At 43.3% G+C, this 11,506-nt stretch overlaps 1 protein-coding gene across 2 annotated transcripts in view; it reads left to right on the top strand.

Annotated features, from left to right (window-relative positions):
• The first annotated feature begins 3,476 nt into the window (after positions 1 to 3,476).
• pcdh10b (protocadherin 10b) overlaps positions 3,477 to 11,506 on the top strand; it is a 24,022-nt gene continuing 15,992 nt past the window's right edge. For both annotated transcript variants that reach the window (XM_060885335.1, XM_060885334.1), the window contains exons 1-3: positions 3,477 to 6,644; positions 8,098 to 8,156; positions 9,084 to 9,190. In XM_060885335.1, coding sequence (XP_060741318.1) covers positions 3,990 to 6,644; positions 8,098 to 8,156; positions 9,084 to 9,190 — 2,821 coding nt within the window. In that variant the 5' untranslated portion in view covers positions 3,477 to 3,989. The remainder of the gene's footprint in view (positions 6,645 to 8,097; positions 8,157 to 9,083; positions 9,191 to 11,506) is intronic.

Below are 11,506 nucleotides of genomic sequence, written 5' to 3'. Positions count from 1 at the left end.
TTCAGAAATGAATCATTGCCTATTTTTCATGTATTTTCTGAATAAAAAGTTTGTTTTCATCTACGTATTAGTAGGTGTGTGTATTTCTACTAGGCTTTCTCTCGGCTGTTGAGGCTGCGTACGTTTACACACGTACAGAGAACATTTCCCATGAATCAGAAGAATTTGATTCGTTCAAATCTTTAATGTAACATAATCATTTGTTTACGTGACTCTTTCCATCAAATGAATCAAAGTTTTTATATAATGCATATTATGAGATAGACTGATAATATAGCAGTTTATTATTTGAGAAAAATAAAATAAAATAAATAAATAAATAAATAAATAAAAAGGCTACCTCTATGATTTCATCCTTAGAAAGTTCTAACTGCCTGCTCAGTCACATAGCGGGTGGCAAGTGTCGCATCTCCGCGAGGGAAAAACGATCCGTCTCTATATTAAGGCACTATTAAGGGCAGAGCCAAATTCTAAATTGTAATATTGGATCTTTCAGATGCAACCTGTCCCATTTTGAATGAGTGAAAAAGCCTTAATGTCCTGCTGAGTAACCAGAGCCAGAAGCATTTCAGATCCAGTTTGGCAGAGTACAAAGCAGAACATTACTTTCATTCCTTTTTTTTTTCTCCTCCTGGAAACCAAGTGCAGCAATTTATATTCTTAAATATCTCCAAGCTTATTTATAGGCCTTACAGTCACCCTTTGAAATGGGTTCAAATGCAAACTGTAGATCTTCCCCTGGCATGAATGTAAGTCTGCTAAAATCAGTATATCTCCCTGAGATCTTTGGAGAGCGTCCTGTGGGGAGTAGCACGCGGTTAGCATCCGCTATACATTATTGATAGAATTCGGCTAGCACCCTCCTGACTCTTTTCTTTTTTGAAGAAATGAAATCTGTCCATTCTGTGACTCCATGGCATTCCACAGAGATATTCGCTGTAGTCATGTTGCAATAAAATAATGCGCTTATTGTCTTTCAATCTGCTCACTATCACACGCCCAACCTTCTCTATCCCTCCATCTACCTTCTCCGTCCATACTCCGGCAGCCCGATCCGATCTCCTCCGTCCTTCCCTCTCTATCAGCCTGCTCTTCATCCCTCCGTCCAGTCTTAATTCATTAAGTCTGATGGAGCGATACAGGTATTTCAGTAATTCTTCATCCAATCATCTGCTTCAGTCTTCTCTCTATCCCTCCATTCTTTCTCCTTCCGAAGCATACTCGTCGTCCCTCCATTTCTTCCATTGTTTCTTTGGAAGGTCTCCATGTCTACTTATTTTTGTTTAACTTGTTCCCTATCCCACCATCCTGCCAATCATCTGCTTCATCTTTCTCCCTATCCGTCCATCCATCTTCCTCTACTTCTCCTTCTTTGCTGCTGAGGTATGTTTGTATAGTACTCCAAAGCAGAAGATAACACAGTTCTCAATATTCAAAATCCACATTTGGTCCCAAATCTTGAAATATTCATGGTAAAAAAACCTGAATCTATCCAGTGCCTCTGGCTTCCTCACGGAATTGAGAGTGTTAAGTGGAGTATTCGAGCGCCACTGGCTCTCCACAACTTGATTTGAGAAAATCTCTTTTGTTGGAGAAGGTTCATGTTTACACTCCACTGGCGTATTGAGATGCGTTCTGGCAGGAAGTCTTTGAAATTTCTGTTCCTGGAGGGGGGACGCCATCGACGTACCCATCAATCCCTGCGTTTTAGCACAAGGGGCGTCAGCACTAGGGGCAGCTGAGCTTCGGCGAGCCACTTTCTGCCTCTAACACTTAATGCTTCGTGTTTATTTATGATGCAGACGCATCAAATTATAGTACATGTTTTAGTCACAGACAATATTATTCACACCAAAACTGCTACGTTTTAAAGCTCAACATGAATAAGATTTTATTTGATTTAGTTTTTGGAGGAATCTGGATACTTGTGTTGTAAAAAGTTCAACGAATAAAATGGAGATGTAAAAAAAAGAACTCATAGGTTTTCAAGACAAATATATGCAAAAAACAATGCAAAAGAATAATAAATAATAATAATAATAATAATAATAATAATAATAATAATAATAATAATAATATGGTTTTAATTTGGCTCACCCGTGACATTGTTGTTGTTTTTTTTTTTTTTATTTATTTATTTATTTATTTAAGAACGACGCTCTACTTTTAATCCATTTATGGTTACAGTGAATTTTGGGGTTCCTGCAAAGGTGAAACTGAGCTGAGTAGCAGGAACAACACAGGAATAAAGTCGTATCAGCTGCAGGAGATGACATCAAAGCAGACAGATGAGCAAAATTATGATGTATAATTAAAATAAAACTGAAATAAAAATTGTCTTAACGTGTCAGACTTGCCATTTATGTCCAGGTCATGCTAGCAGAGCTGAATTTATACTGAGAGAGAGAGAGAGAGAGAGAGAGAGAGAGAGAGAGAGAGAGAGAGAGAGAGAGAGAGAGAGAGAGAGAGAGAGAGAGAAAGAGAGAGACAGAGAAAGAGAGAGAGAGAGAGAGAGAGAGAGAGAGAGAGAGAGAGAGACAGACAGACAGACAGACAGACAGAGAGAGACAGAGAAAGAGAGAGAGAGAGAGAGAGAGAGAGAGAGAGAGAGAGAGAGAGAGAGAGAGAGGGGCAGATTGTTTATGTTAATGCATAAAAATGTTGATATATATTTATTTATGATATGACTATAATTCACCAAAGGACAGATCGATGGTTCAGGTGTCATTGGACTGTGATATGGACGGAAATGTAAACAAGACCAGGATCATTGAGATTCAGCTCCAGTCTGAAGAGCTGCACCGTGATGAGCGGAAGAGCAGAGCTGATTTCTGACAGCAGGAGGCGCAGGAGGCACGTGGAGAGAGAGAGAGAGAGAGAGAGAGAGAGAGAGAGAGAGAGAGAGAGAGAGAGAGAGAGATGTGTTTTTACTTCCCTTCCAAGTTAAGTGGCATAATAATAATAATAATAATAATAATAATAATAATAATAATAATAATAATAATAATAATAATAATAATGCTTTTATGACTTAGTATAATAACAATGTTGTATTAAGCTATTAAATATATTTATTTTTTTATAAATAATGTATTTATTTATTTAATATACATTTATAGGTTTTTATTTTTAAATTTTTATGCAAATTGAAACATTGAAATTGTTATATATAACAATTATGTATACATCATTTTTTTCACATATGTACACATTTAAAAAATGAAATATATATTTAAGAGACAAAATAAAAATAAAAAGATTTAAGGTGGGGGACAATTTCTAGTTGTTTAGGATTCTCTCTCTAGTGGATCAGCACTTTCTCGCCGCTTGGGGGCGGGTTTTTATTGGAGTGGCGTCGCGCGCGTCTAACGGCAGCTCGTGTTCCATTCGCGTCGAGAGCTCTGATTGGCTCTGGAGGAAGAGAACGGGGACAAAACCCCGGACAGGCGCGCGCTCGAGCTTCAGTAGCGCCGCGAGCTCTCAGTCAACGCAGAACAGAGCAGCGGCCAAACCAACCGGACTAACTATCATCATCTTCATCATCTTCATCATCAGATATAAATGCCTGGATTTCGTTCTTTCACTCTGTGGATTATGATTTTTTTTTATTCTTCTCTGAACACAAATCTTTTTTTTTTGAACTGTTTGGCATCATAGGAATGTGCGCTCGTGCAAGAGCAAAACATCTACGTCGAGTGTGAAGCCAAAGCTCAGAATTTTGTTTAGTATTTTATTTTATTTATTTTTCCTCTTGAGGTTTGTGATGTGAAACGTTTTGCACCGGTACAACGGACAACATGATTTTCAGGCTCTGAAGGAAAAAAAAAAAAAAACAGGGACATCACTCCGGTTTGTTCCGTGATGACTGCTGCTGTGTTGCGCGCGGCTCTGCGGGGGTAATTTTTATTCCCCCCTCCCCCCGTCCCCCCTACAAGTTCTGCATATTTTTTCCTACATTTATATTTATATTTTTGTATTTATTCCTGCGGATGAATTACGCAGACATGGAGATGCTCTTGCTTTGGCTCGTGCTGTGTCTGGCGCACAGGGTCGCCTCGCAGATTCGTTACTCGGTACCGGAGGAGACGGAACGTGGCACGTTCGTGGGCAACATTGCCGAGGACCTGGGGTTGGACCTGACTAAACTGGCTTCCCGCCGTTTCCAGACGGCACCGGGCTCACGCGGGAGCCCGTACCTGGACGTGAACGTGGAGACCGGCACGCTGTTGGTGCGAGAGCGCATCGACCGGGAGCGCGTGTGTAAGCAGAGCGCGTCCTGCGTGCTGCACCTGGAGGTCTTCTTGGAGGATCCGCTTGAGCTCTTTCGAGTGGAAGTCGAGGTGACGGACGTAAACGACAACGCACCGAGCTTCCCGGAGAGCGACGTCACGGTGGAGATCAGCGAGAGCGCCACGCCCGGGACGCGTTTTCCTTTGGAAGCAGCCTTCGACCCGGACGTGGGCAGCAACGGGCTCAGGACGTACGAGATCACAGCAAACGGTCACTTCGCGCTGGACGTGCAGACGCAAACGGACGGAAACAAGTTCGCAGAGCTTGTGCTTGAAAAGCCTCTGGACAGAGAACAGCAGGCGGTGCACCGCTACGTGCTCACGGCAGTGGACGGCGGGCAACCGGCGCGTACGGGCACAGCGCTTTTGGTGGTGCGCGTTCTCGACTCGAATGACAACGTGCCAACGTTTGACCGGGCCGTGTACTCGGCCAGCCTGTCCGAGAACGCGCCTGCGGGCACGCTGGTGATTCAGCTCAACGCCACCGACTCGGACGAGGGCTCAAACGGCGAGGTGGTTTACTCATTTGGTAGTCACGTGTCGAGCCGCGCGCGCGAGCTGTTTGACGTGGACGCGCGCACGGGCCGCATTGAAGTGCGCGGCGAGGTCGACTTTGAGGAAAGTAGCCTTTATCAGCTCTATGTACAGGCCAAGGACATGGGTCCGAACGCCGTGCCCGCCCACTGCAAGGTGCTCGTGAAAGTTACAGATGTCAACGATAATGCACCTGAGATCGCCTTTAGCACCGTGACGGAGTCTGTAAGCGAGAACGCAGCACCAGGCACCGTGATCGCGCTGCTCAGCGTCACTGACAAGGACTCTGGAGATAACGGGAGAACACGTGTGGAAATCCTGGGCGACGTGCCGTTCAGACTCAAATCAGAGTTTGGGAACTACTATACTGTGGTCACGGACGGCCCTCTAGACCGCGAGGTGGCCGAGGCATACACAGTGACGGTGACGGCGCGTGATGGAGGTGCGCCGCCTCTCATCTCGAGCAAGTCCGTGGAGGTGCGCGTCTCGGACGAAAACGACAACGCTCCCACGTTCTCGCAGCCCGTTTACGACGTGCACGTCACAGAGAACAACGTGCCCGGGGCTTACATTTTCGCCGTGAGCGCACGAGATCCAGACGCTGGAGATAATTCCAGAGTGACCTATTCCGTTTTGGATCGTGACATCAAGGGCATGTCCGTGCTCACGTACGTGTCCGTGAACACAGAAAACGGCTACCTGTACGCACTGCGCTCATTCGACTATGAACAGCTGAAGGAGTTCAGCTTTACGGTAGAGGCGCGAGATGCTGGAAGCCCTGAGCTGCACTCAAACGCCACTGTGCACGTGGTCGTAGTGGATCAAAATGACAACGCACCGACCGTGATCGCGCCTCTGGGCAAAAACGGGACAGCCAGAGAGCCTTTGCCACGCTCAGCCGAACCGGGCTACCTGGTCACACGTATAGTGGCCACAGACGCAGATGATGGTGAGAACGCACGTCTTTCATACAGCATTCAGCGAGGAAACGAGGACGGTTTATTCCGCATGGATTGGCGCACGGGGGAGTTGCGCACGGCTCGGAGGGTGTCTGCAGCCAAACGGGACGCGCAGCAGCACCAACAGAGAAGCCTGTATGAGCTGCTCGTGGAAGTGCGAGATCACGGCCAGCCTCCTCTCTCGTGCAGCGCCGTAGTTCAGGTCGCTCTGGTGGACGGACTTCCTGCGGCGGCCTCAGCAGAGGGACGCGGAGGAGGAGGAGAACGTGAGCGTGGTGGCACGGCCCGAACCAAAGACGTGAGCCTTGACCTCACCCTCATTCTGATCGTCGCTCTCGGCTCGGTGTCGTTCGTCTTTCTGCTCGCCATGATCGCCCTCGCTGTGCGCTGCCGCAAAGACAAGAAGCTGAACGTGTACGCAGGCTGCAACGCGTCGTGCTGCTTTTGCTGTGGGCGACAGGCTCGATCATCCCGCGGTGTCAGCAGCGGCAACGGCGTTAGCAAAAAGAAGCAAAAGAAGCAGAAGAAACTCAGCAAGTCGGACATCATGCTGGTGCAGAGCGCAAACTCTGCAGATGTGAGCGCGCATGCTGGAGTCGGCTGTGGAGTCGGGAGCGCGCAGGTGCCCGTTGAAGAGTCCGGAAGCTTCGGTTCGCTAAGACGCGGACAAAATTATTGCTATCAAGTCTGTCTCACTCCTGAGTCCGCCAACACTGACCTGCTCTTCCTGAAGGCATGTGGAGCGGGAGCGAGCCGTGCGACCACGGATACCGAACACAGCCCACGAGGAGGGATACACACAGCATACACAGAGCAACAACAACCGGACATCATATCCAACGGGAGCCTTCTGTCCAGCGAGGTAATCCCCTTAACTTTATTATACCGAGTTATAACAACGGCTAAACCTTTTTAACCTTTTTTAAAAGAAACCTTCTACTGCATCCTGGTCATGATCATTCTGTTGCTGCACGACAAATGACCTGAGCGCAAATTAACACTCTGGGTATTTGATTAACACTATACAAGTTTCACGTAAGTGTTCATTCAGCATTGTAAAAGCTAATGCAACTCTGTAGGTGGTAAATGAACACATTCTGAATTGATTCCACAGGAGTTCAGTAAAAGTTCCTCTAAGTGTTGAATCAGTTCTAAAAGACTGTAAAAGACTGAATGTAAAAACCCTAAACACTGAAACCTAATTAATGGTGATTTTAGTTTTGTAAAAAAAAAAAAAAAAATCAAGTCTTATTACTTTGTAAGTACAGTATGTTTTAATCCAACAGTTTTTAGAATAAGAAATCTTTCAGAAATAATCCTCAGATGCAGCTTTGCTAATTCTGAAAATAACAAGCCTTTAACAAAACAGTGCAAATCAGCCATTTTGTTTATTACATGACTTCTGTATTAGTTCGATGTGCACAATATTAACAGCCATATTTCTGACCTGATTATAAGCAGCTTTATTTATTTAAAAAAAATGGCTCTCATTTAGCAAAATGTGCCAGAATGATGAACCTCCATGGAACACCAGGGTTCCCCGTCTTTATCTTGAGTGTATTCTCTGAAATATAAGTCGTACGACCGTTTCACGGCACGGTGTCCGTAACGTGAACGTTAGAGCTCAACGTAAGAGAACATATTTTTATCAAATAACACAGAGAACATTAAGCGGTCGTGATTTATGACTTCTTTTTTTTTTATTATTATTATTATTATCTTGTCAAGGCCTGAATTAATCCAGTTAATGAACTCTGGTGGAACTGCTAATGGCCTTGCATATGGATTTAATAAAATAAAAAAATAAAAAAGGGAGTAAAAAAGGAAGTTTTTTAAAAAACACCAACACAAATTGCAAATATGATGGTGTGTGTAAAAACAACACAGATGCATAAAAGCTATTTGTTCCGCCATGAATCTGTTCCCAGTGTGTAAGGACTTTCTTAGACAGTTACTAACATCTTTCTCTCTCTCACTCACTCACACCCACCCACACACACACACACAGAAGTGGATTATGGATGCCAGTCACGGTGCCACGAAGGTTCACATGAACAAAGATGTGTCTATAAGGGAGCTGTGAGAAATAGATACAAGGCAAATTCCTGGTCATCATGGAAACCGGGAATCAAATCTAAACACGTTCCAATAACTCTCATTACTGTTCATTATTTTTGCTTATTTGAAAGATTATAGCTCTCGGTGTCCTGATACGGTGTTCAGTATCCATTCTCTGTAATTAACATCCACACGACGTAACGCTTCGATCCACATTTACATTTACAGCATGTAACAGAAATCTTGCTCTATTCCAGACGAAGCACCAGCGTGCCGAGCTCAGTTACCTGGTGGACAGGCCGAGGCGTGTAAACAGGTAAGGATCGACATCTCACCTGAAACGGTTTGTCTTTATCTGTTTCAGTCCCATTTTAGTTTCAGTTCTAATTCATTTACAACCGACTTGAAATCACCAGTAAACGCTTCATCGAGGGAATCCGAAGCGTATCCCGGGAACGCCGTCATGTGTGTGGCGGGAACACATCCTATACAGGACACCGGTTCATCACATACATCCACACATAGGGCTGAATTAATGGAATGCATGTGGCATGATTTTGAGAAGTTAAAGCAAACCTGACAACCTGAGAACCAGGAAGAACTCCATAAAGACACGCAAAAGAAAACGCGGAATTCCGAACATTACAGGATCGAACAGAGCAGCGAATAAACGTTATTAATAGTTTCAGTAATAGTCGATAGTTAAGAGATCAAGTCCTGAAGTAGATGCTGCTTATTTGTCTAAATCAAATTACTGAAAAACGTCTCGTTAACCGATTTAAATTACGATCGCGAAAGACGAGACGAATGGACACATTTTTGTATAAAAATAAAAATTGGGGTTGAAAATGTGAAGAAAACGTTTATGTTTATTTTTAAATTTCAACGTGCATAATGAGATCACAGATGTTTTTTTTTATTTCTGTGTGTTTTATGCACTAATTGGTGTTTTTTTGTTGTTGTTTTTTTTTACTTTTTAACCAAATGACATTTATACAGCATAAAACACGTTCTTTTCTTTTCTTTTTTTCTTTTCTGTTCTTTTTTTTTCTTTTCTTTTCTTTTCTTGCCTCGATGCTACAACCCCTCCCCTAAACCCATCATACACTCCCCTGCAGCTCCAACCAAAATAAATCTTTCCATCCTGGACTAATTTCCAAAGTTTTTTTTCTAGTGATTAAAAATTTCATGCTCCAAGACCCACACGTCACCGAGCGGCTTCTCTTTCTTCCTCTTTTCCCAGCTCGGCGTTCCAGGAGGCAGACATCGTGAGCTCTAAAGACAGTGGACACGGAGACAGCGAGCAGGGAGACAGTGACCATGACGCCACGCATCGCGGGCACTCCTCCGGTCAGTCCTGCAGAAGTTCACTTACGTCTGGTTTATCCTGCAGTTCTGTGCTTTGTTCCTAATGCTGGTGTTAACATGTGGCAAGCTACTATAGGACTTCATATTAAACTGTGTTATTAAAGGTGCTATTTTTATGCTGTGGCTAATTATCACAGTTAGAAACAGGATGCTGCAGGATGTGAGACAGGACATTGTGTGTGTGTGTGTGTGTGTGTGTGTGTGTGTTAGATCCCTAACAAGGAAGTGTTTGAGGTAAAGAGACATTTTCTCAACTCCCTACTACACAGGGCATGAAATAACGACTTGTGCTCCAGGGCTGCATCTTTAATTTAGAAGCAATGGTGTTAAGTGTGTGTGTGTGTTGGTAATAAGTAGTATTTAAATATTTGAATGCTGGGGTGTGTTTAGTAGAGTATTTTCTGTGATTTCATTTGTTTTGTTTTTTTTTTTATTTTCGGATGTTGAAAGTGAGGTGGTGTTTTGGGTGGAATTTAAATTTGGGGCTAATTCTGGTGTGTTCTGGGGGGTAATTGGTGCGCTTGTTTTTTGATACAGGGTAAAACAAGTATTGTTACCTTAACATACTCTTACCATTGGTATTTATTTCTTTTTTGTTTATCTTTCTGGGTGGTATTCAGTAGGAGTTTGTTTTGGTTGGTGTTGATTGGATGTAGGTTTTTTTTTATTTTTTTATTTTAGTAAACTGTTTGTTTCTGGTGAGATTGATACAGGGAATCTTTTGGATGTCTTTTATGTGGTATTTAGACGTAATAGGTGTTTGTTTTGGGTGGTATTTAGTTGTAGGAGTGTTTGTTGTGGGTGATAATCATATATAGAATGTCTGTATTTTTGTTAGTATTTAGTTGTAGGAGTGTTTGTTACGGGTAGCTTTTGGATATACAGTAGGTGGTATTTGCTTTGATGTGTTGGATGTAAGGGGTGTTTGGGGGGTATTTGCATGTAGAAGGTGTTTGTTGGAAACCCTTAAAAAAATCTAACCCTGAAAATTGAAAAAATGTATTTTTTTCTGTTTTCAGAAATAAAAGTAGAGCAGACGCAGCGGGTTAATCTTTTGTGTGACGTTATAAGGTGGTGTTTGTTGCGACTGGGTGTAGACGTGGAGGTGTTGAGGTTGTAGGAGCCGTTGTCGTTCGTGAGGATTTTTGACATGTGGTGGATGGTACGCTGTGAATTGTGTATCTACAGTATGCAGTGTGTATCAGAGGTATTTGTATATAGGGTGTTGTGGTGTTTGTTCCAGTTTTTGTGTAGAGGATGTTTGAAGATGTATAGTTTAAATAGATGAATGCAGAGCTATAACAGTGCTGTCAGAATAGGTGGGGTATTTAAATATGAAGTGTCTGGAAGTATGATGTAAATAGGCATATTTGGGTGTTTGCTTTTGGAGCATATGTGCTTAGAAAGTGTTTGGATGGATGGATGGATGGATGGATGGAGTGTTTAGATGCCTAAAGCTGTATATTGGTGTATATGTGGTTAAGGTGTTTGGTAGCACAGTAGAAAAGGATGGATGTTTTGTATTTGTGATGTTTGTATAGGTGTTTGCATCTAAAGTGTAGGGGAGCACGGTGGCTTAGTGGTTAGCACGTTCGCCTCACACCTCCAGGGTTGGGGGTTCGATTCCCGCCTCCACCTTGTGTGTGTGGAGTTTGCATGTTCTCCCCGTGCCTCGGGGGTTTCCTCCGGGTACTCCGGTTTCCTCCCCCGGTCCAAAGACATGCATGGTAGGTTGATTGGCATCTCTGGAAAATTGTCTGTAGTGTGTGAGTGAATGAGAGTGTGTGTGTGTGCCCTGCGATGGGTTGGCACTCCGTCCAGGGTGTATCCTGCCTTGATGCCCGATGACGCCTGAGATAGGCACAGGCTCCCCGTGACCCGAGGTAGTTCGGATAAGCGGTAGAAGATGAATGAATGAATAAATCTAAAGTGTAAGTAGAGTTTTGTGGAAGTCTGCGGTATTTGATTATGATGTTTGGATGTCTGGCATAAACGGATGTGTGTTGGTGTTTGAATATGTGGGTGTTTGAATTGAGTATTTGAATATGAAGTGTTTGGAAAGGTTTGGAGTTGTTACACAATGCATTAGATGGTATTAGGATCATAAACAGGTAAAAAAAATGCGTGAAGACGTTATTGAGGTATTTAGACCACGATCCAGAACAGCTTCATGACTCCTCGTTGCTCCTCAGGTATTTATTTCATAGATAAAGTTAAATATAGAGATGCAGATATTTGTGCTACACTGTGATTGGATAAGAATGATTATTATTTTATTTTATTTGTTGATTATTTCAA

Source organism: Tachysurus vachellii, chromosome 13 (assembly GCF_030014155.1).
Source record: "Tachysurus vachellii isolate PV-2020 chromosome 13, HZAU_Pvac_v1, whole genome shotgun sequence".
Lineage (NCBI taxonomy): Eukaryota > Metazoa > Chordata > Actinopteri > Siluriformes > Bagridae > Tachysurus > Tachysurus vachellii.
The sequence above is the reverse complement of the archived record's forward strand: the minus strand, read 5'-3'. Positions and strand labels throughout refer to the sequence as shown.